The sequence below is a fragment of the Battus philenor genome, unplaced genomic scaffold (assembly GCF_028537555.1).
Source record: "Battus philenor isolate CCGP_79_NKW_IND1 unplaced genomic scaffold, ilBatPhil1.0.hap1 SCAF_12, whole genome shotgun sequence".
Taxonomy (NCBI): Eukaryota; Metazoa; Arthropoda; class Insecta; order Lepidoptera; family Papilionidae; genus Battus; species Battus philenor.
In genome coordinates, this window is record NW_027181674.1 from 2,163,270 (window position 1) to 2,189,567 (window position 26,298).

General features: G+C 33.6%; 1 protein-coding gene across 1 annotated transcript; it reads left to right on the forward strand.

The window, feature by feature from the left end:
• Positions 1–3,221: 3,221 nt before the first annotated feature.
• LOC137932812 (integrin alpha-9-like) lies at positions 3,222–25,917 on the forward strand. Its single transcript, XM_068776487.1, has 21 exons — positions 3,222–3,411; positions 5,142–5,275; positions 6,016–6,119; positions 7,751–7,865; positions 9,253–9,408; positions 9,922–10,032; positions 10,911–10,999; positions 12,705–12,929; positions 14,331–14,445; positions 15,567–15,740; positions 16,776–16,958; positions 17,924–18,048; positions 18,841–18,907; positions 18,986–19,133; positions 20,575–20,931; positions 21,262–21,346; positions 21,468–21,530; positions 22,475–22,598; positions 23,566–23,635; positions 24,193–24,310; positions 25,103–25,917. The coding sequence occupies exons 1-21, from the start codon at positions 3,260–3,262 to the stop codon at positions 25,241–25,243; spliced, it is 2,856 nt and encodes a 951-aa protein (XP_068632588.1). The 5' UTR covers positions 3,222–3,259; the 3' UTR covers positions 25,244–25,917.
• Positions 25,918–26,298: the final 381 nt, after the last annotated feature.

The following is a 26,298-nucleotide window of genomic DNA, read 5'->3' on the forward strand; positions in this document are numbered from 1 at the left end:
GAACAATATCGAACGTGACAAATAAATATTTTAATACAAGAACGTTCTACTTATATTGGTTGAATATAAACTAAACTAAATTATAACGATATGAAATTAGTAACCCTTTCCACTCCAATGTCGAGTGTCACTCGACACTGATTTTATTCCACAAGCTCCACTGTCGAGTGATACTCGACATGGTGCAATACTTCTTTTTGCGGAAAATTTTAAAACAGGAAAGATTTTTGTTACTAAAATGTTTGAATCACGAATGAATGAAACATATTCTAGAATCGCAAGATACTATAATTCAATTAAATTTTATCGATGCTACATAACAGCCTTGGAGTGGAAAGGGTTAAAGTTATAACATTAGTCATAAGGGAAACGTGAGTCATATTAAACATGCCATTCATTTTTAAACGCTCGAATCAAACTATTTTTACCTTATTAATAATATGTGTGGCGACATAGTGGCCACTACAAAACATATAACTACCATATAGTAATTCTTACATTTCTAATATATATATCTTGACACTTCGCAGACTTTTCCTCTGTTAAGACGACGTACGCTTGTGACTGTATTATTATTAATAAACATTGGAGTCAGAGCAAATAAGGTTGGAGGTTTCAATTCGTATCACCTCCCAAAAATGTAATACTTACTCCGCTGGCTCAGTGACCCAAAGTGGATCTTGGCCTCCGAAGCGAGAGACTTCCACTTTCCTCTATCTTGCGCCATCGTCTGCCATTGGTTGACATTCAATTCGCGCAAGTCTGCCTCAACGCGATCGATCCAGCGATACCTGAGTCTAGCCACTGGTCTTCGACCCCTCGGTTTTTCCAGGTACGCCACCTTTACGCTCCGATCCGATCCCATTCGCTCCTAGTGACCAAGCCAGCGGATTCGTTGAGCTTTATATTCGCCAATGATATTTGTCTGTGCTACTAAAGTCTCAATTTCGGCATTGTTTCGGAGCCTCCAAGATCCGTCTTGATTTCTCGCTGGTCCCAAGATCTTCCGCATGATTTTGCGTTCCGTCACTAGCAGTTTTTGTTCCTCTTTCAAAGTTAGCGACCAAGCTTCACAGCCATACATCCATATTGGCCGTATTACTGTTTTGTAAATACCAAAAATGTAATATTTATTAAATTCTTCTACATTTCACCTGATGGACGCTCATCGTAAGAGATAAGCCAGCTCCATAGATATCCTCGATAACAGGTCCTGTGTCGGTCGCGTCCAGGGATGTCCCCGGATTTTAATTATGTCGTTTGTCCATCTAGTGAGAGGTTTATCCAAGCTGAGTGTACCAACTCTTTTTTTTTTAAAAAATGGCCCTCGCTATTGGGGGCCTCTCGTACCTCTATTTCAGGTGGGACAGGGTCTTTATTGGCAATTAAATTTTTTTTTCACATAATTTTTTATTTTCATTCTTCACATAATCTTTCATTCTATTCTTTTATGCCACAATTCTGCTTTCTTTCACTTTTGCTCTGTGTCCTTTCGTTCCTCCCTCATTACTTGTTACATTTTATCTTTTTCCATTCATTTACATTTTTATCACACTTTATATCACATTTGAGCTACATTATATCACCTTTTTTCTTATTGTCTATTTAAAATTTTATTTTTTTTGTATATGTACTCCTTGAGCTTGAACCTGTGGAGGTACTCAGAGAACCCCCCGTGCCCCGTGAAGAGCTGGGCCGAGACCACGTCCACCTCGATACTGCGGAGCACGCGGTAGGCTGAAATACCGTGTACCAACTCTTGGACGCCACTCGAAAACCATTTCACCTCAACGACCTTTGGCTTCACGTGCGATGTGCCCCATTAAATATTGCTTCTAAATTTAAATTATTATGAAGGTTAATACGCAGTAGTTCAGCGGTTCAACTGAGACTTGCGATTGAGAGTCACGGGTTTCATTCTGGGAATACGATCTATAGAAGATTCACACTTTGTGCATTAAATATTTAGGATTTCCACTTGAAAAGCAAATTTTCAAGGAACGGGCAGCAGCGACATCTGCGTACCATAATACAACAACATATCGCTACTTCGCCTGCCAAGCGTGACGATTTATGTTATATCCCCCGACATATATCTTTGGCGAAGACTTTTGAAGAATTTTGCAATGAGCATATATATGCTCATTGCAAGTCTATATAGACTGAATAAAAATCTCGACCAATAAGGTTAGTTTTATCCGTTTGCGTTAAGACACTAGGAAGGCTCTTACGGAGATGGAAAATTAAAAAGTTGCAAGGAAGACAGTAAAAACAACACTGTGTGGAACATTGCACGATTTATTTAACTAATAAAACTACAAACACCATAAAATATCACAGTGAAAACATAGTATTAGTTGATTTCATAAATATGTGATTATTAATGAACATAAAGTGGTACTTGAATAGTTTATTTAAAATATGTATAATTCAGGGCTTTGGGAACGAATTAAAATAGTTGAAACAGCATCTTTTGTAGAACAATGTGTCTTACTTTACACTCAAAAACACGCACAATCCGTCCAAAGCACAGAAGACAGCGTTCACTATAAAAATGTTTTTCAATCGACGTATAATATCGACTTGGATACATTTCGCGATTTCAAATTAAAGTCTTTGACATACAGAATGACTTTGATTTAAAAAATATTTATATTTTCAGTAAACATCACAATATATACAATACCCGGCGATAAATATTGCACATCGACCTTTGGAAAGAGACAATCAGCTAATTTCGGCTTCGTCGTGTATTATCTCTGTCGCAAGTCTGACAAAATGTCACATAGGTAGTGTGGGATAGAGATAATGCTCTACGGAACCGTAATAAAATAGATTAAAAAAAAATAATAAGTTGTTGATCGATAAGAGTTCTATTAAAAGTTAAATTGTTGAATAAACTAATTTAATATTACTAAATATGATAGATATTACTAAAGCTTTGTCATCGACTATGAGTAATAAGACTAACTATTCATTAATTAATTTGCTTACTTTAAGTGAAAACTAACAATGACTAACATACACAAGTTGAAGTTATTCATATAACTTAGACAACAGAGTTCAAATTCCTTTTACGCGACAGTTCGACAATAAACATAATAATAATCAATTTATATTTATGCATTATTACATTGTTTCGATGATGCGATGCAGTTTATTGGTTAGTGTGATTCGGAATTTTGACGTGGATGGTTGTTTTTTTTTTTTGACGTGGGTAGTTTTAGATTTGTATAAAAGGTTCAAAGTTAAATCGGAAATGACTCGCGAAGTAATATTTAATATATTGTCATTATCATTGATATCATTGTGTGTGTGCAATGTTATTTTCCACGAAGGAAGTGTGATAACATATCTACCAGATGATTACTCCATGTATTTTGGATATTCAGTTCTATTGAGTGATATGGGGTAAGTTGATTTAATTAAATTTTGTTCAACTTTTATTTCACATGTTCAAAACCATTACTCTATTCTATACAGATTTTATGTAGCATTCTTTTTAATTATATATGGCCCAAATAATACAAGTTTAAAAAGGATAAATCTATTTCTGTATACGATTAAAAAAATGAAGCATACATTACCCTAGCTAACGGCATTACTATATAACGAATGCATCAAATTAATCTATTTTTTCTAATAAGCATCTAAATACTTCGTAGAAAACTCTAATTAAAAAAAATTCTACAAATAATTTAAAAATGGAAGCATACGCAATGACCTTTTGAAACTTCGCACATCTGACAGTTTGCTTTTGTTTTTTGACGAATTTGACAGTTCAAGCTCTGCAATTAAAATTGTCGTTTAAGAACTCAAACAATTTCACATTTAAGTTTTAAATAAAATGATTAGTCTGTATTACGTTATATTAATTTATTATTATTAGAAACGTCATCGTTCTAGCCCTTAGATGCCCTCTCCGAGCCATAGACTGTCTCAAAGATCTCTATGGGGGATATACCAAAACAAAAACATTTAAGAAGGAAAGGTTTTTTTAAACAGATAAATACATAATTATTTTAAATTATATACAATATTTATAAATATATTAGGGAGACCGGAAAGTAATGTCGCTTTCTTAAGTTAAATTCACACGACTACATTTTAAAAAGTTTTTTTTCTCTTATAAAAAAACTATTCAACTTCGTTATCAACAACCTTTTGCGATCTAGTATACAAATTTTCAATGGCAGAGCGGTAAAAATCAATCGGTTTTTCTGTAAAATATTTCAACGACATTACTTTCCCCTATTATGAATATATACATATGGTATCTTGCCTCCCAAAAGATCCCCACGATTGTCAGGCGGGTTGGCGATCACACTGTGGTATTATTGTAGGTACATGACGCTACTGTTCATCCTCTGGGAACTTGTAAGTTGAGGCTATCCTATATAATTAATACACAAAGTGTGAATAAGATTGTGTGTCTGGATTCAAACCTGCGATCTACAATAGCAAATCCCAGTTCTTACATCTGAGATACCACTGCGCGATGCGAATGCGATAAGTCAATAACTTCTCTCCGTACAGTCTATCGGGACAACTAATCAAAGATAAAAAAATAATTGAGATTAATTTATTTTTTATTTCTATTACCTTAATTGTTACTCATCTCATTAATTTATTTATTTATGATATTTCTTGATATAAAACAGGAGAGCGACTTGTTATTTGACTTCCCTTAAAAAAATTATACGGTTCCGCATGTTTCATCAACTTCTTTTAAATTACTATATCATTTAATATATATTTCTCACTTTTCTAAATAGATATATTTTATTGTATTCCTTTTAAATATGTACTTATTTGCCGCTTGCGAAAAATGTCAATTTTTCTTAAATTACTCGTATATCTGTGCTATCGTATCTAAATTTACCGTCAAATATATGTAATATGATATATTATGTATAACTTTAACAAAATTCAATCATTGTTGTAATTGTTTTCGTTAATTGTCCATTCCTCGATGATATGAACTTAACTAAATCTTATCTTACCTTAACTCAAGAATCAAACTGTTACCTTGTGAGTATATATTTTGAATATGAGAGCCAAATTAGATCAATTCGGCTTAATTTATCAGTATCACTTAGACCTCCACATATAATAACATATCATACCTTCATGTTTCACAGATTAATAGTAGGAGCACCAAAGGCAGCGAGTAGGGACAACAAAAAAATATCGCCTGGTCTAATATTTAACTGCGAGTTGCAGAACTTGGATGTACGAAACTCTACCTGTCAGCCGATTGGACTCTCCATAAATGGTATATATTTGAAGCATTTAAAAAAAAAAAAAAAACTTTGAAACCAATGTTACTGAAACCTCTTTGCCGTGTCTTAAAAAATCGCGGCGAGTTGATGTAATACTTGTTCACCTTAGGAGAGGTCTTAGGGTATATATTGCTATGATCCCTATAATTGGGGGCCTGTATTTCCGCTAACATATTTGGGACTTTATTTAGCAATAACTTTTGTCATCGTTACTATTTTATTTTATTTATCCTCTCTCACCCTTCACAATTTCCCATCATCACATTTTCTTTTTTTCACTTTTAACATTCACAAATCTTACATGCATCGCCTCTCTTTCTTCGCCACATTCTTTGATATAATCTTTGTGTATATTTATCTCCCTACAAATAATTAATTATACTAGTATTATATGGTTAAATATTCTAGAAGATAGGAATAAGTTCGGTCTAGATGATGTCAACGTTATATTCTCTATATTGATTCTCATGTCATTTTAAATTAACTTATGACAAGGGAGAAAACATTTTGCCATGTGTAGATCGACAGATTTTAGTAAATGTACAAAGCAAAGTATCCTAGAAATTTAGAAAAGCTTTTATCAAATAGTTCTGTGAGTTGCCAGGATTTCTTTGAAAGATTTAACTACTGTAATTGTATTGGCCCATAAAGGCATTTGATTATATAATAAAAAATCCATGTATTAATTTTTTTCATACTGCATTTGTCTAAGCGTTTTTATTATAATTTTCAGTGCACGGAAAATTCTTCGGCAGAGTATTACTGGCGAGGGACTTCTTCAGAGACGACATGTGGTTCGGGGCAACCATTGCGAGTGTGCCTGATGGAAAACTTATTGTAAGACCATCATTAGCCCTGTTCAAAAATAGACTTTATTTATAATAATTATAAAGTATATTTTAGGTTTTTCCATCCTCCGCTCTTGGCTTATTCAATAACACCATTGAGCGGTTCCGTATTTGCAAAAGAAAGATATAAGTGTGAATTCGGTGTGCCACCATTGCCTCTCTAATGGCAGATAAAGATCGCCGCAAATTTCCTGATGATTGCAGGAAAATTATCAAGGAGGTTATAAACAAAAATAAAGATTAGTTTAAAAAATATAAGGCTGGTTATATTAAGAGAAAAAATGTTAAATAAAAAATTAAAATAAACAATCTGAAATTTGAAATTGGAAGACATACGTTGTGTGTAAGGATTGTACACGATAGGAAGAGAGCAAAAGAAAATACATTTTATTTAATATTCTTTATTATACACGCTAGGATACTTTTAAATATTTTAATAATAATATACAAAAAAGTACAATGGGCGGTCTTATCACACGAGACAATCTCTTACAGACGACAGTAGAATGGAAACAGTAGAAGTATAAAGAATAATGGCAGTTAACGTGTACAAGACATATATATATATATATGTTTGTCTCTATGCCAATAATCAGTTTTCTATAGACTTCATTTTGGAGATTGTGTCAGAATTACACCAATTAATCCTCATATCCATTTTTCCAATAAGACGCACGGATTCACGACATCCGTACACGATTGAATTCCTTCCTCCCACATTTAGCCTGTCGCTGCTACTTTAATAATGCGAAAAGCCAAGAAGTGGAACAATCTACCAGCACCATTGTTTCCAGCTAGCTATAACTTAGTAGTCTTTAAGACAAGAGTGAATAGGTTTCTTCTAGGCAAGCATGTACCATCGTGGACCTCGCCATCGCATAACATCACTCGAAAGAGAAGTCAAATCCTTCGCTTATCTATCTTCTATATATGAAAATAAATACATTTAAAAAACTTTTAAGTTAAACGGTTTTTTGATACCCATATTGTGGTGGTTGTAGAAAAAAATGTACCTAGTCCGCCATATTGGAACGGCGTCCATCTTGAATTTTAAATTTTGACACAATCATTGTGTTTTACTATTGTAGCCCTTTCATTTGATACCCATATTGAGGAGGTTAAGGAAAAATACGTAATACGCCATTTTGTATCGGCGGCCATCTTAGATTAATAATGTTATTGATTTTATTATATTGTATTGTCATCTAAATTAAATGTGTGTACCAAATTTCAGATCAATCTGACAACGGGAAGATGCTTAAATTTCAATTTCTAATTTTGATCCAAATAAATTCCGTACGGGTCGAACTAAATAAAACCGTTTAATGAACGTTTATCTGTATATCCTTTATACAATTGTAAACTGCAATTTGTCATATGACAATCTTGAGCAAAGTTATTGTGCATAAACCCACGACGGTTTCTAAATTACTATAACAAATTTTCAACAGATGGCGCCACTGTTATTCTAATGAATTTCATATATTGCTATATCAGTTCATGCTGATTTAAGTTAAATTGAAAACGGTAAACGAATGATGTCTTTTATACAAATCTATTTTACTAGGTATGTTGTAATTAACAATATCGTCCTCAACACAACACAAGTTTAATTTTCAGGCATGCGCACCGCGTTGGGCTGTTCCATATAAGGATAAACATCTCCTCGCGAACGGCGCTTGTTACATAATATCTCAGAAACGAGGCATGACACTCCTTCCGCTGAAAGAAATGAGTGAGTATTAAATAGGTTAATTCTTCTTTTCAGCTGATGGACACCCACTGCAAGGAATAGGTCTCCCTTAGAGATCGTCACGATCACCGGTTCTGCACTGCATCCAGGGTCATCCAGCTACTTTAACTGTGTCATCGGTCTACCTAATCGGGTGCCTACCCATGCCTCGTCTACCTGTTCATGGTCGCCACTGGAGAACATTTCGGATCCAACCGGCATCGTTTTCACGAGCGATGTGCGTTTTAATTTAGACGGGCAATTCTTTGAACTTTGTTGATTTTTCTTTAGATCTCTTTTCCATTTCTCACTCGATCTTCTCCCCTCGCCGTCTCGTTTGCTCTCTAGATGACCTTGAGCCTCCTAATGAGGCCCTTCGTAAGTGATCTGTGTGTTATTACCGGCAATGCACATTAGTCAAATACCTTCGTCTTCAGACTTTGCGATATTTTGGACAAGAAGAGGTGCTATTCAAAAGCTACCCATCCGAGTTGGATTCGACCGACTAAATAGGTTGATTAACTTTAGCAAGATATATGCTTTACTAATGTATTTATTTATATATAGTTTCCCCAATAAAATGCGTACTGCCAAAGTAATGACTGCCAAAGCAAGTAATTTTTACCAAATGTCCACCTAAACAACGTAAAAGTTACATAGTGGAGCAATATTTATGACTTCCTATGGAACATATATATTTTATTATGTTAAAGCGAAAGGGTTAATTCGTGCCGAGTACACATTCGAAATGCCTTAACAATCAAACTGCCCCTCCGTGGGGCGTGGAAAACACTGCGTTAGAGGTTTTTCCCTGTCCTTTTAAATGTGTACACTTTAATATTCAATGGAATCAGGCGTTACCTTGCGGAAGTCCATCTTAAGTAACAAAAGGACCAATATTTAGCCACTTTCGCACATGCAGTGGTAGTCGTACAACAAAATGCACCGCCCGCCAGCTCGTAAATGCGTATGCGGCAAACAATGCGAATCACACAACCGCCACCTCCAAATTACTCAACACGTGTTTCACCCCTCCACAAGGGCATCTTCAGGAGTTATGTTATACCGATTAGTGCCTCTGTGTTTGGCACTAATCGTGGTTCTTTTCTTACCGTGTACACTTTAGACTATATTTATGAAAAGAAGAAGTAGATTTGAGTAGGTCCTAATGGAAATTTACGGTGTGGCCTATGTTCAGTAGGTCTATGGTTGAAATGTTGATGATTATGATAATGGCATATTACAACATAAACCTATGAGGGTTCCAAACAAGTCCTGAACAAAGTAGGGCCCGGATCAAACTTATGTGGCTTTTTTCTATATATCCTCTCAATAAGTCAAAGAAAGTTCAATCGAAAATTTCTTAATTGATAAATTATCTTCTATTCAGATCATCAAGCCTACAAAACTGATGGTGCCAGACGAGAATATGGAGAGTATGGTACACATCTCAACTTCTATGCGTATGGTCAAGCTGGAATATCGGTAAAGGTAACAGAAGATAACTCCATCATAATCGGAGCACCTGGACTACTTCAATGGACAGGTGAGAAGAATATACATCATCTAGAAGTCATCATATAAATTTTAATATGAAGCTACAACAGTTCTTCTCATACATGAATCTTGTATGGACAATTAGTGAACAATAATTAGTTTTAATATATACTTACTTGAAATCTAATTTTATTTCTATATTATCATAACGATATTTATTGATTCTAAAAAATGATTTTTGTGTAGAGTGTATTAACAAATAAACTATACATTTATCCGTTTTAAGATTTTATACATATTTCCTATCACCCTGTATATAGGTATAACATACATGTTTTATAGATGATTGGTTGCCGCTTGTGGAGGTATTTAAGATAGTATTCAGTAAGCATGGAAAAAAATAATAAAAAAGAGCACTTCATATAATTAAATATATATATGACGCGTTCTTTTAATTTTTATTTCGTCTAAACATTTTAGTAGCCCTGAACTCTAGTAGTAGTTTAACATTCTGCCTTTACCAAAAGATTATTTAATATATCTTCAAATATCTCTATTTCAGGTGGTATAGTTGATTACCAGTATAATCCGGAGCCAAATTCAATGTTCATATCAAAACAACCAACGACAAATCCTTATTTCACTAAAGAATTGGTACCTGACGATTATTTTGGTAAGTGTTCTTTTATTATCCTCAATATGTTTACTTTTTTAATGTGACCTTGACAGATCCACTAGAGGTCTAATTCTAAAAAGGAAGGTTTTAGACAAGAATAAATAATACAACATTTAATCCTATATGACTATTTTCATATATGGTAAATGTTATAGTGGGACCTCGAAGTAACGTCGCTTTCTTAAGTTAAATTCACACGACTACATTTTTAACGAGTTTTTATTTATAATCAACAATATATTCACCTTCGTTATTACCTTTTGCCATCTAGTATACAAATTTTTAATGCCGGATGGTGCAAATCAATCGGTTTTTCTGTAAAATATGTTGACAGAAACGAAATTTCTTTCCGGTCCCCCTATTATTTATATATGCACAAACACATCAACACATACACAGACACATGTCAAAGCATTTCTAGTCTACGTATTAGTAAATATTAGAGCTATGTTAAAAAACATTCATATTTTTTTAAGAAAGGCCTCCCATCGACCCTTGCGGATTTAATTTCCGTTTTAAGTAATTTTTCTACTGACGTTTACTCTGTTAAATGAATATTCCTGCCGAATTTTTAATCTCTTACCCTTATGGTTTTAAAAATCTTGTTAGTAGCTGATATATCGATGAAAATCTCTTATGTATATTATACATAGTGTCCCAAAATTATTGCCACGCTAATGTAAAAAAAGGTGTAATGTTAAAATGGAACATTGCACTATAAAACAAAGTCTTGAACCTAACTTGACCAAACTTTTATTATTGTCGATATTAAAATTATGCTTTCATTTTAGAACACCATTTATAAAGATATATTACAAAGCAGAGATATCGGTAATTCAAATAAATAACTTATAACTAAGTTTATTATTTTTAAGGCTACAGTGTGGAGTCAGGTGTATTTGGTATTGACAACAAGACGCTGTATATAGCCGGTGCACCCAGATCGAAGCTCGGATATGGACAGGTATTTGATTTAATAGTTTCATCATCATTATTTCAGCAATTGACGCCCATTGTTTTTTTTTTTTTTATAGCCAACGCTATTGGGGGCCTCCCGTACAACTTTTGGGAGCACAGGGACGTTTCATTTTATTTAATATTTTTTTCACAATACTTTTATTTGTGCGCTCTACTTGCATTCTTCTTATAATCTTTCGTACTTTATCTTTCTTTCCACATTTTTTCTACCTTTCTCTTTCATTCGATATCATTCATTCGTCAGTTTTACATTTCCTTATTTTATGTTATACATTTTGTTCTATATACATTTCATTTTTATTTTGCTTTAATTGATATTTTATTGTTTTCATGCAAATTTCGAGAAATATTGGTCTAATTTCGTCAACCTTTATCACCGCGACCATTAACTCCTCGCAGATCTTCATCTTCATCTAACCGGCATTTGGAGTCGACTCCGAGTCCTCCGAATGCGGGACAGTGGGCTAACAGGTGGACCACGGTCTGGTCCACGCCAGGTTCACAGAAGCACGAGGGATCCTCATTGAGCTTAAACCAGTGAAGGTACTCGGAGGATCCCCGGTGCCCCGTGAAGAGCTGAACCAAGACCGCGTCCACCACGATATTGCGGAGCACGAGGTTGGCAGAGACGGCGTCCGGGAGAAGTCCACTGTTGGACCCAGGCCTCTTCTCATAGATTGTTTTTGTGATCTGGTGAAGTCGATGATGATAGCTTAAAAGCCTGGATAGCTTCGACGAAATAAGTTCGTGGAAATAGAGTGGTCTAGATAGGACACCTATAGTTGTATAGTAGATAAATACATTCTTGGCCGCCCTCACTTCCAGAAGGTGGATGCTGCTGTCGGTGTCCTGCGTGCGTGAACTTGGAATGTGATGGTGCATCACACTCTATGTGGGTTCGATGTGTGATTGCTGCGTCCAGTGTCTTCCGATGCCCTTCACATGGTCTGTCTGTCGACCTTGTGGATGTACCCCATTGATCATGTCTCACGCTGTACATACCGGTCAAGAGATTTTGATCCTTTGCGCTATGTAACCTGTCCGCTGCCTTCAAATTGCCAATACATGCGGATTACTTTCTTTAGTTTACAGATTTTCTTATACCATTCCGATCTTGTACATAAATCTTAAACATGCCCACCCTTTTATGGCTCCTCCAGCTGCTGTAAGCTTTCTTTTCCATTGGTTAGCTTCTATATTAAGAATTTATCCTTTAAACCAGAGAACCTTTTGTTAACTTAGCATTATGTTTATTTTTTTCTTTACTGTGTCCCGAGTCTTCATTCGCGTAGAATTGAACAATTTTTTTTTCTGTATAGAAGAAGACCAGTAAGTCAGAGGAATGTAAGATATTGTGAAGAAATATAGAGGAATGTGGGATATTGTAAAGAAAAATAGAGGAATGTATGACTGAGTTTGTGACGAAAAAAAGGAGAGAAAAAAAACATAAATAGAAGTGATATAATATTTAATTGTAAAAAAACCTCCCAGGAACGTGTGAGAGAGAGAGAAAAATGAGATTAATGTACTCGCCTTAATTATATAAGTCATTCCATCAGAATGTTTAATTATTTTAATATGCATTCTTCTGGTGTAGTTTTTAAATAAATAAACATTTATTTATAATTTTGACATGACGCCATTATTAATTCATTAATTTTTCATTTGTTTTGCCTTCTCTTAACTTTTAGGTCCTAATATTCGAACCAGCATTTAGAGAAAACGACCCGTTAAAGGTGATCAAGAGTCTACGTGGCCCACAGTTGGGATGCTACTTCGGTGCAAGTCTATGTACAATGGATGTTAATGCAGATGGTAAACTTGACCTCCTAGTGGGAGCACCGAACTTTGTGACCAAAGAAGGAGAACCGTTCTATGATCAGGGAGCAGTATTTGTTTACCTCAATAAACATCAGGTAGATATTGATCACAATTTAAAATGATTTGCTTGAAGAGCCTTATATTAATAATTATATTCAAAAAGGTAGAATCTATTTGTTTCATATCAAATAACAAACTTGTATAATGAAACATATTTTCGTGATATCCACTTTTAATTATTGATTTATTTTTTATTTTCGAAATACTTACGAGTACGTATAGATTTAAAAAATATTTAAGATAATAAATATGGTTAAGAAATATTCGTTAGACCATTGGCTAATATTTTTAATTACTTTTTTTTTCTTTATTATTTACGAGGCAAGTGCGATTCAGGTTAGTTGGATGTTTTGTTTTGTATTATATTTATAATTATGTATGCTATATGCATGTGTATGTGTATGTATGTTTGTGTATATATATATATAGGTTAACTACCCGTTATTTATACCTCTAATGTTTCCATACTATGGTTGTCTGGACAAAAGTGCCACGTGTGATAACACCACGCGTTGTATTTTTTATTTACTATTATGAAAACTCATACGTATACATAACGTATACAATAAAGAATTTCAGAATTTCTCAAAGATATGGAACAAGTCCGAGAAAGAAGCGGCTTACCAGGCTTTTCCGACACCCTTAACAATGTCGTCTGTCTACCTTTCTATTCTGAAACCTTTAGGCATCAATAATCTTAAATATCTAATAGAGTCAGGCGTTACCTTGTGGATGTCCATCCTAAGTAAGAAAGGGACTAATATATAGCTACTCCCGCTATGCAGCAGTAGTCGTGCAATGTGCACCGCCCGCCAGCCCGCTGATAAATGCGCTCGCGGCAAACAATGCAAAACACAACTACCACCGTTAATTCATTCAACACGTGTTTTACCCCTCTACGGGGCATCCTCAGGAGATGTTACACCGACCAGTGCCAAATACCGAGTTTCGAGTTTGGCACTGGTTGGTGTATTACCATTGCACGACTACTACTGCATAGCGGAAGTAGCTATATATTAGTCCCTTTCTTACATCAATAATCTATTCGCTTTTATTAAACCTTTTTAGGGTCTCCGGTTTTTGAGTCTCGTTCCCTCTATTATATTTTTGGGACAGGGACTTGTGAATCAAATATTTTTTTCATCTTTATCTCTAATTACACACACTCTCTCTCCCTCTTTCTCTTGTTATTCTTTACTATCTTCCTTTCTTCTTTCTTTAATCCTTCACCTTTTCCATCAATCTCGCATTATTTATTTATATTTCATTCACGCATCCCATCGCCACAATTCATGCAATTTTTTCTTTTACCCCCGTAGCCCTGATCGTATTATCATTTTTATTTATTTATGTTGATTAAAAATAAGATTTAACATAAACAATTAAATCCTATTATAATTAGTTTCGTTATTAAAACGATTTTTTTAATACTACAGGATATAAATTTTACATTGGAATATAAAAGTTTCGTCTCTGGATCCAATATGAATGGAGCAAGATTTGGCAGTGCTATTGCAGATATGGGCGACATAGATGGCGACGGTTATAGAGGTAAACTTTCAAAGTAGATATATGCAGATATGAATTACAACTAAAAAGTAGCAGTGGTAGCCGAGTTGTAAGAATAGTGACTTGCAATTGTAGGTCTTGGATTCGATTCCAGATAATCTTATAAAATTCATAATTTGTGCTTTAATTATATGGATTGTCACTGCTCACAAACAAGTTTATAATGGATGAACAGCAGCGTTCTCTGCGTATATATCACACTGAATTAAACAACCTACCTTCCAAGTGTGGCGATTACGGTATATCTCCTCATGGCATCTTTGATGCATACCTATTCTTTGCAGTCGGAATCTATTGGCTAAAACGACAACAAGTGAAAAGTTATGTATACTTCAATTCGCAATAGATTATTTAGTTAGAGATCTTATAAAATAAAAATATAATATAGCAACAATCTTTTGTTCATCACTACAGGTCTTGAGAAAAATCAGACATCATTTCATCTTACCCATAGATTTCCTATAGCACCGACTAGAAGCGACCTGCGTCTAGCCTAGACTCCAAAAGATCAAGGTTGAGGTGGCAGTGGTCATCAAGGTATGATCATTGCCACTTTAACTTGCCAATCTACTCGTCTGTTTTGGTTACTATAGTCCTTCTATAGATCTGACTTATTCGATTTCGTAGAGAATTGTCAAATGAACAGACTGGTATTGAATTTTAGGTAAAATTAGGTAAAATAATGCTTGACTTTTAGCTAAAGTCTGTTACATCTTTTTCTTTGTAGTGGCTCCCGTCTATGGGGGCATCTTGTAGTTTTTTCCGTCTTCGGTGCACAGGGACAACTTTGGCTTAATATTTTTTCTAGATTATTTTTTATACGCTCACTCTATTTATATCCATCTTAATATCTCTTTATTCTTTCCCATTATTCTTTCTTTTTTCTTCACCTTATCTCTCATTCCTTTGCCTTTCACACATCGCTTCTTTTCATACACCATTCTTTTCGGACTGCTAATTTACAATATTTATTCTATTTTGTCTACTTATTTAACAATTTACAATCCTTAAACTCTTATCTTTCTTTTATTACATCACATTTTTATCACACAATTTCTTAGTCATAATGGTCTGTGATTTATATATGTATCTTTATATTTCAGACGTAGCTATTGGAGCGCCATGGGAAAGTGAAGGCCAAGGCGCTGTCTATATCTACAAAGGCAGTGAAAAGGGTCTAAGCGGGCATTACATACAAAAGATAGTAGCACCCAACGCTCAAAGTTTTGGTATCTCAATATCAAGAGGATTCGATGTCGATCAAAATAACTGCAGCGGTATATTTTCGTTTTAATAATTATATCTAGATTAGTATATTTATATGGTTACATTAACACTTGATATTAAGTGAAAAGACTAGGTTCATTTGTTATTTCATTTCGATGAAGCTATAGAAGCCACAAAGATTACCCGTTTCGAAATTTAATAATTACATTGATGACACTAAAAGTTCTTAATACTGGTCAGTTATAAAATAAGACGAAAAAATATGTTTTTACATTATCAAATTCGTTGATTCTAAATTCAAAAAAACTTCGCTGAGTAAGATTAGACGATACCAATAAAGCAGTAGCTAAGTTCTAAAACGCTGAAAAAGACACACAAAAAGATCACAAATATAAACGAACAAACCGCATTAAAAGACAATTAAACGTTGATGTAAATTATAACATCTATAAACTTGTTGACGCTTCGTGTAAAGTTGTTAACAATTTTATATACCTAAGACTAACTGTCCAGCTTAACTAACATGTGTTGCCAGTAATCACGTAAGGATCCGAGACGTAGTTGCTTTTAATGGTCCTCATAGGAAGGCGAAGATTACCCAGAGAGTAATCGAGAGAGTTTTACTATAGAAATGAGGAAGTCCGCAAAAGAATCGAAGTCATCGACGAATCTAAAAGAAATGGTTGGGGATATTGTTTGTACAGTCGAAGGCTGTTGGGGTCGAAATGACCAAGAGCCAGTAGACGCGGTTTGGGTATGTCCACCGCTAAGATGATATAGTTAAGATCGCGGGAAATCCCTGGATGCAGGCAGTGCAGGAAGAGTCATCGTGGTGATCTTTGAAGGAAGCATATTTCTGAACATAAAAAAGACGTATTGAACTAAAAAAAGAAGCATAAGGAGAAATGAATCCAAGAATAATGGAAGATATTATTCTTCAATACTTAGATTTAGTACCAATTGTGTTGTACGAACTTAACGAACGAAAAAAGAACAAAACACGATTTCCTTGATCCAACTATATTAACTAATAATAAATACCCTAAGTTGAATTAATCATTAAAACATTGTTGTTTTTGTTTCAGATTTAGCAATCGGAGCTATAAATAGTAACACTGTTCACTTATATCGCTGTGTTCCTACTATGGAAGTGACTGCTGCTATTCAAGTGCCAGATGCGATGTATCTACCTCTAAATGCAACCAACTTCACAGCATTATTTTGTGTTGAATCACGCGAACAATCAAATTGGCCTCACGTCAAAACAAGTAATTTTATCTTACTTTCTACAAATACGATTTTGTTTGATTTTTTTTTTTGGACCTAGCTTGCATTGCTGCTCAAGTTAGCCCAAATCTCTTTTAAGGTATCGAAGCTCAAGTTAAAGCTTCGGCTCAGGCCACTGCCTACTACAATTTCATGGAATTGGAAAGCCGCCAAGCTCTATGAAGTGACTAGGCTCAAAGGCCCTACGGGAATACCCAGGCCTGGGTTGTCACTTGTCAATAATTTAAAAATACCAATGTACATATACATGACAATGTACATATATATGTACCTTCTAGAATGATACTTGTATCCCTGAAGTTATTATTTGCCTTAAATATAAACAGGGTGGTTGATTATAGTTACAAAAGCGTTAAAGGGTGCTTGCATCGCTCATTTTTTTAATTTAATATGCTGTAAAAATGTAGCTAGTTTTAAGTTTCCTGAACGAGTAAAAATAAAAAAAAAATTTAATAAAAAATTGTCAGACAACAAAAACATCAGGTTTACCTCTTATACGTTTCTAAAACGAATTGTACGGTATATTACAATTGTTTATCGATGCAAGTTTTATATATGTAAGTGTATGTATTTATTTATTTTAGGGTCTTTATTTACATTGCCACTTTCACATAGTTTTTATTAATATCCATTCTCATCTATTGTCGTTCTCAACGTCTTTCATTCTTTCCTCCAATTTCCTTTACAATATCTTACATTCCTTTTCAATAGTTTTCTTCTATTCATCGCCTCACTTACTTCGCCTCCCTAGTTCTACAGTTTTACGTTTATTTATAGTTTATTTTAACAATTTATTTATTTTTAATTTATTATTTTCTAACTATTTTCACCGCACTTAATCAACATTACTAATATCACAGCTATTTTATCGACATCGCTGCGTGACCTGAATAGTTTTTAATTAATTTATAAATATCATTAATAAATAAAATTATATCGTTTCCAGCTTTGTTAGGGAAGATCACAGTAGATTCGGGTGGCGGTAGAGCTTGGATATCAGGAGACTCGGAATACGAGATCGATTTAAGTCCGGGAAATAGAGCGTGCGAGGAGCAAATCGTCCAAGTACTGGTACGTTAAATAAATCCTTATAAAACGATGTTTCTTCTTCTCTTTCTTCTGGTTGTAGTTCTATATTTACTGTAAGTTAGCAATCTGTCATCTGAATGGACTTAGGGTGCTTCTTATTGCTTGATTCTTTTCTTTACATATTTAAATGATTTCCAACTATATATAGACTCATCGGTATATCTCTGAAACCATAGGCCTAGAGAAAAATATTTGCTAAAACTAAAGAAAGACTACCAATGCCATTCATCTTCTTTTACCTTCTGCGTAGTAGAAATTTCTTATGGAAAAAATTGGAAAAGTGCGCAGAGGCTTAAAAGGTTTCAAATAATATAATGACCATTGAAACTTTTCCTTAGTGAGTTTCCTTTTAACTCCGCGTGTTTATTATTCCACTCGTTGCATATTTATATTTTGTTTTACAGCTGTATCGATCAGTATTTAAAAATTACATAATTAGTTTATAAATTTTACATATAATCTATCAAAAATAATCATAACTTCTATCATTTTAAAGTCTGGAGGGATAGATAACATTAAAAATATTAACCCATAATAGCCTAGAGTTTCAATTTTGATACCAATCACATTCACATTACTATTAGTTTTTTTTAAAGGTTGGCTGTACGAATTTTACTGTTGTTTAATATACTTTCAACGAAATTAAAAAAAATCTATTTTTCCCTTCATCTAGACCCTCAACAAACACAGTAATATTAAAAAAACCACTTTCGTAAATAAGGCTATTAAGGGTTAATAACATGTCAATTAATAATCAGTCTACTTTCATTGCAGCCGACAGCAGATTTATCGAAGCCAATCACTATAAAATTCAACATAGAACCAAAAATTATTTTGAAAGGTAAATTGACATTTCAAATTGATTCAAAATAAAAATTAGTTAATATCGTGTTGTTCAATCAATTTATATGAATTGTAGACGATTCACCGATTTTTCTACGAAACGAAGCTAGATTATCAGAAAAGTCAAAGCTATATTCCTCGTTTGACATCCAATTAAATAGAGATTGTGGAGAGGATTTAATATGTAAGCCGCTGCTCGAAATGAATTTAAAAGCATTGAACAGGTAAGACTAAATTAGACTAAAAATCTACAATAACGAAAATGTTTACAAATATTATATTACCAAACTTTATATATATATCAATGCAACAGATTAGTGTGTGTACATTTTTTTGGCCCCTTTTTATTGGAGGCTTCTCTTGTTCCCCTAACGTGGGTAAGGTTAAGGTTTTTAATATTTACAATAAGTTATTCACACTCTTAATTTATTTCTTCTATCATACGTCACTTTATCATTCATTCTCTCTACTGCTACACATCACAATGTCTTCCACTCTTTATCATTTATTACATTCCTTTCTTCCGTCTTCTCTCATTCTTCACCTCAGTTCTTAATATTACAGCTATGCTAATTTACATTTTGGTTATGTTTATGTCTTTTCTTTATTTTTACAATTGTACTCTTACACTATTTTCTTAAACTATGTGTGTACATTAATAAGACATGGATTAGGCACTTATTTATGGCGGCAGTTCTTAGGGACCTCCCGTTCCTCTACCATATGTGAGACAGGGAGGTCATATTTCGGGTATACGAGTTTTTCAGGTTTTTTAATTTTTATTTCTATACTCTTATCTTCATTAACAATATCTTTTATGTCTTTTACCCTTCAAATGTGCTATCCTACCTCATTTGCAAATCTTCTGTACATCGCCTTTCTTCCCTGATCATAATTTTACATTACATTACGTATATAAAATTCTTTTTATTTAAGTTTTCATTATTTTGCCTGTATTGCTATTTATATGATTTTTATCAAAGTTGTGTTGATTTCCGGCGAGTTTTACCCGACCCTTAGGATCTTGAATTGAGTCTTATTCGTATTTATTGAGATATTCACCTCTTTTTAATAATACTGGAGTAACCTTTTAAGAATCATAGCAACATATGAGGTAATATCGTGGAATAAAATCAATAAAAACAACATAGTACGATGGTGATATTAGTTCTGATTTAAGCTCTCGAGAAATCGCTTGCTAACAACACAATTCTAATCTAGACTCTCTGGGAATTGATCCACAACCATGGAGTCCTCAATTAGCCTCACTGAGATTTGTGCATAAATAAAAAGAGCAACAAAAACTGCTTTTCGAAATATCGCACTACAATAGTTTAATTAATTATTTGAAATAAAACTTATTTACTCATTTTTGTATATGAAGCTTGGCAATCTTGAAATATTAGTCATATTATTACAGTAGATAAATTACGATTTAACAGTTTATTTTACAAAACTTCCTGCATTTTTTTTCATTGTTATTGAATATAATTAATCTGTATCGTTACAGATAGTTTTATAGCCGATTTCTAAATAATCATTAAAATCGGTTAATTTAATTATTTTATCAAGAATTAGCTCGCGTATAGATAAGGATTCTCAAAATGTTAATTTGTTTTTTTTTTTTTAATACAAAGTTCTGAAACAAAAAAATTCTTTTTGCAGTCCATACGTTCCCGGATCGGGAAACAGACTTGGGGTAGAAATAACTGTCCTTAATAAGGACGAACCGGCGTATGGAGCCAAAGTACATTTACCTCTGCCGTCTTTACCAAAAAGACTACCAAGTGCGTGTGCTTTAAAAGCCCTAAACGTAACATGCAATCTACCAGCACCTCTGCATAGAAATGAAAAAGTAACTTGGGAAATAGAATTAGAATTTACACAGAATAATTCTGTTGTCAATGAAATAAATATGGAAGCTAATTTAGAAGATCCTTTACATGCTAAAAACGCCAGTGATAAAATCACAAGAGCGCTTACAATTGTTGTAAAACCAGAAGCAACATTTAATATTACTGGGTAAGTGATTAAAGTTTAATTTACTTCAGAACAAATTAAATTAAATTCAAAACTAGATAAGCATTCCTGCAGTGTCATTAACTTAAAAAAACATAATTTGACGAAAAGTAGTAGAAACGTTAATAAAATAATAAAGTTTATATTTCAACTCCAAATTTATTTTGAATATCTGGACGACAATGGATAAACTGGATCACTGGTGTCATTCGAGGGACAAAAATGACATATGATTATAATACGTTTTAAAATCTTCCTTTGGTAAGCCTATACTATTAAACGATCAGCAATATTCAGCTGTGAAGTCTAGTAACTACTTTATTCTTCTTCCAGAACGGTTCAACCAAACAGGACCATATCAGTGACTAGAAATGAATTTGATAATGGCGACAGTGTTGCATTCGTTCATTACTTTCAGGTAACTTCTTCAATCCTAAACCATTGATAAATTTTAGTAATTGTGTTTAAATTACAATAAGCTTTATTAATAAAAAATAATTAATTTAAATTAAAAATTTAATTAAAAATATATTTTACAGATAACAAATTTGGGACCCTCCGACTGGTACAACTTATCTGCAAAAATAATAGCTCCATATAAGGTAATTTTATAAAATAAAGATTTAAGTTTGTTAGATTATAAAATGGATCAAAAATGTACATAAATTTCTAGACGAAATCTCAGCTTAAGAAAATTGTTTTTCCATAATGTGAATGAATTGTGTTAATATGTTCTACAATACATTAGATTAAGATAGCTAAAGTAATCTATAATGTAGTCAATGAAATGGCATGAATGAAATGGAACACATGCGGAATAGTTTGTTTACGAGATAGTTACTGTGAAAAGGTTTAGCTATCTGAAATCTGATAAAACTATTTAAGATCAAATGGCAAACAATATTTGATGTTCAAAATGATAAACAGATGCATCATCATCTAGTATTTGTAAAGTATGATGAGCGTATTTTGTATTACTAAAAATACCAAATAAAACTGGTCAATACCTAAACCTTATCCATATTCAGTATGAAATCAAAAGTATTAACCATAAGGAAGATCGTTCGAGATCGTATAGTAACTTTCGATATGTGGTGTTGAAGAAAGATGGTACGGATTACATAGACTCGACCATATGCCTGCGCCGAATAATGGAGTTCTTCGATCAGATAGAAATAAGAAAATCCAGAAAAGATAGATTTATCTCCAAATAATGACTGGAAAAGTCGAAGGACAATAGTCTGGGAGGTTGTAGTTCCATTAGATTTCGAACCAAATCCGACAGATGATACCAAACTTGAACCTACGCTCGATGTTAAAAATGACGTTGTTAATAGGTGGTATAGCATGATTAAGATTGCACGAGGTCCAGGTCAACAAGATATTCGACAATGAGAAAAACTATCCGAGGAGGAAGATTGACTAATAAACTTTAAAATGTACTCTTGAATGTGATCTTCATTAAACTGTTTTATTCGTACTATTTTACTAAAAACAAAAATACAATTGTTAACTAAATTTCTAAATTTAAATTTTAAAATTCCAGATGAACCTGTCTAACTCCATCAACGGGTGTTTAGGAGACGACGATCTCTTTTGCTCCTGGTCTTTAAATGCGAACGCCTCTCTTGCTATCTCGCTCTCCTATAAATTCAATTTAAGTTTACACGGTATGTTATCATGCATATATACAACGTCGATTATACATGGAACTATAGTAGCAACAACAAGCTGTCTGGCACGGCGTTAGTAGCCTCCACTAGGTGTTGACTATATTTAAGGTTGCAAGAAGTTGCCGGATGCGGGTAGCGCAAGTTCGGGGGACGCCCGTCTACCGGTTTACCTAAGAAACGCTAACAGCGGAAGGTATACAGCCTATTCAACACACATGCCAAGATAACCCAAGTCTATCAGAAATTAGTTACTTTGTTTTATTACTCAATGTTCACGTTGAGAAGTACTTGTAGAAAAACATATTTGGACACAGAGACTCTGTGTTTGGCACTGAACGGTGTAACATAACTCCTGAAGATGCCCCGTGGAGGGGTGAAACACGTGTTGAATGGTTTGGTGGTGGCGGTTGTGTGATTCGCATTGTTTGCCGCATACGCATTTATCAGCGGGCTGGCGGGCGGTGCACTTTGTTGCACGACTACCACTGCATGTGCGGAAGTAGCTGGGTATTGGTCCTTTTCTTACTTAGGATGGACTTCCGCAAGGTAACGCCTGTTTCCATTAAATATATTTGGATACGTAAGGCTGATCATCTTGGCGATCTTTGGGTGAAGCCTGTGCAGTGAGCGTCTATTTGGCTGATATGATGATGATATAGATAGTATAGCATCGAGACTTAGTGTGCGTTTTGTGGTGAGAACTATAATATCCTGGCTGTTGAGAACTAATTACCTCAACAAGTGATCTCTGGACAAGGTACATTAGGAGCTGCGCTTATTGCTGAAGAATACTTTAATAAGAGAAATAAGATATGCTATAGTTATTATAATATTTTTGAAATCCACTCGGAATTTCCCATATGACCAGCTGTATCTAGCGTGTTTCGAACACCTATCTTTAATCCGTCTAGTTTATCTTTTGTATTTCTTGGCATTTTATAGATTTGCAATGATTACATTTCAGGTGATTATTTTGAAAAAGTAACAAAATTAAATGCCACTTCTACAATTATTTTACTGGGAAAAGAAAATAGGTATGTAACACGGAAAATCCTTTTTCTTGTTTTACTTAAGCCATTTTGTCGTTTCACAATATTTTAATAGATGCATACATTTTTGTATAATGAAAACTGTAATTATAGTTTGTTTATTTACATGACATGATAATAATTTTCTTTTATACAAGTCTTTAATACTACGCTGAGATTTTGTACTCGTAAATATTAAATTAAAGGGAATTAATGTACTACAAAGTATTTTTACTACGCTGATAGAATTTTCATGCATTTATTTCACGACGGTACACATTTAAATAAAGACAAAAGTTGTACTTTTATACTGACAGTATATTTTTTTATTCATATGCATCTCATAATAAACTTAACAATTTTCATATAATTTGAATCTATCCTCTTATTTGAAGACCGTTTGCTAATTTAATTAGAACAACTATTTTAGCAAATGTTTATTGTGTTTTGTTACCATATCTTGCAGTTTCAGTCTGATTTTAATGTAGGCAGTACTCTGAATTTAAATATTTCATTAATATGGCATTTTTAGAATTCTCTAACAAAAACATTATTTTTTACAGAAACTGTTCAATAACAACAACATTAGTATTAGATCCGACTCAACTTCCCTGGTCTTGGATAATAGGTATCGTGGCTGGTCTTCTGGTCTTCGCAGTTATAGTCTTCTGTCTTTATAAGGTAATAATTTCTTAATATTTATCATCTTTTTACATCTTTACTTTCCTATCATTAGCTCTCGATTAAGATGTCAATATCATAAGAGTTTTTTGGGTTGGCAAATTGGAGTAATTGGTCTACCTCCATAGAACCAATACGTATGCTGGCGACTAAAGGTTCTATAATGGAGATCACAAACATCAAGCATAACATAGGCTGTACATCCACAAGGTGCATACGACTTTTCTAAGGTTGTTGGATGCAGGCTTCTTCAAAGTGGTAACAAATGTTAATTTCTCACGTAACAAAAAGAAAAACGTTATGTTATAATAACATAAAATAATACAATAGACAGTCTTATCACTTACTCAGGGAATATTTTACAGAAGATCATAGGTAAAGACCATAGGAAACAGAAAAGACCTGCTCGCTTCATAGTCAAAGTGTATATTGTATGAGATAGTTTAAAATATATATAATGTAAAATTGTCCACTTTATTCCTGGACGAACCACACTGCGCTTGCTGATGTGTGTTCTTCTCTACAAAACCTCAAGGCACTAACGGCCTTCTGTTCTTTATTTATCTATAATTGTTGTCTTCTTTAAGTCCAAACACGCACTGCAAGCCTTCCCCAAAGTTGGAATCCTTTATAATACACAAAGTGTGTATTATATAAGATCGTATGTCGTTTATCAAACCTGCTATCGTAGATCGCAAGTCTCAGCGCAGCAGTAGAGGGCGCTACCATTGCTCACTTATTATTTACTTATTATACATAAAGAAAATCAAATTTAAGTTATGTTGTTTCTAGTTCGGATTTTTCACAAGACAAGAGCGAGAAGACTTGAAGAGACTTCAAGAGGCAAGTGAAGATTCTAATTCACTCTCTCGACTTGATGAAGACAATGATGCGTGTACGCAGGAAATTCAACTTTCAGATGCATCTGAATGATAAACTACCAGAGAAGACAAAAGAGAACATTGTTTCGTTCTTTTAAATTCTTTTCTTGATTGTCTTTGATAGTTGTTTCGCTGAACTTAGCAAATATTTATTATCTAAATAAAGCGATGTAATATAAAGAATTCTGACCAAATAGTATTTATATAAATTTAAATGTTTCAATTAATTTTAGTTATAAATAGTATACTATACCTACCTGACATTTGATTTGGCACATCAAAAAGTGTCTATGTTCAAGTTTGTAGTCTTTTATTGACCTGACTTGCACTAGTCCAAGTTGCATTTACAGACTTAAAACCTCTTTTAAGATAAAGAAGCTTGAGGACCTCCAGAGAAGTCTCGGCTTGGACCTCTACATACTGCAATTTCACCAAATTCAGTTTGTCTATAATGTATTTATTGCACGGTGAATTTTTTATATGTGCCAAATCAAATGCCGAGTGCTATTTAAGTTTAAATTGATCTCATGACCAAAGAAATATGAAAATGTTGCAAATAATAATCTATTGTATATAATACTTTTATTGTCAATGAAATTAAAACTAACAATGAAGGAATACGTAACAAAAGGCATTTGCTAGTCGATCCGCTTCATTAAGATATTCATTACGAAGAGTCTGAAAACATATCTTCCCTTTCTTTATTTTTCAATTATTTTTAATTATTTCCCGTCTCACCTTTTCTCTTTATTATCTTCTTTTATTTCAATTTAAATAGTACTTGTATTAAATCCGTTAGAGTATATCACTGATCGAGCACGAAATTGTCGTTTATGACAGTTTCTCGCAACCTTTTCTCGTTTAAGGTACATTAAATCTTTCCTGCTATTGCGCGGCATACAAAAAGCTAAATGCAAGAGACAAGTGAACATGACGTGCTACTGTGTCTCAAATACAAAATATGTATATTGAAAAATTGTAAAATACCAATTTAATAATTTTTACCGTGGCACATTTATGGATGACCAACGGCACAACGGTTGTGAAGCACTGATTTAATATATCCGGAGCCAAAACCTTAGATATCTAAACGCAAAAAACAGGCTT

Bases quoted from the DNA above. Each gene is read 5' to 3' on its own strand.
- LOC137932812 (XM_068776487.1), top strand. From the start codon at position 3,260: ATGACTCGCGAAGTAATATTTAATATATTGTCATTATCATTGATATCA. The intron at 14,446-15,566 runs GTAAACTTTCAA...TTTATATTTCAG, and splicing joins AGATGGCGACGGTTATAGAG to ACGTAGCTATTGGAGCGCCA. The intron at 21,347-21,467 runs GTAACTTCTTCA...TATATTTTACAG, and splicing joins CATTCGTTCATTACTTTCAG to ATAACAAATTTGGGACCCTC.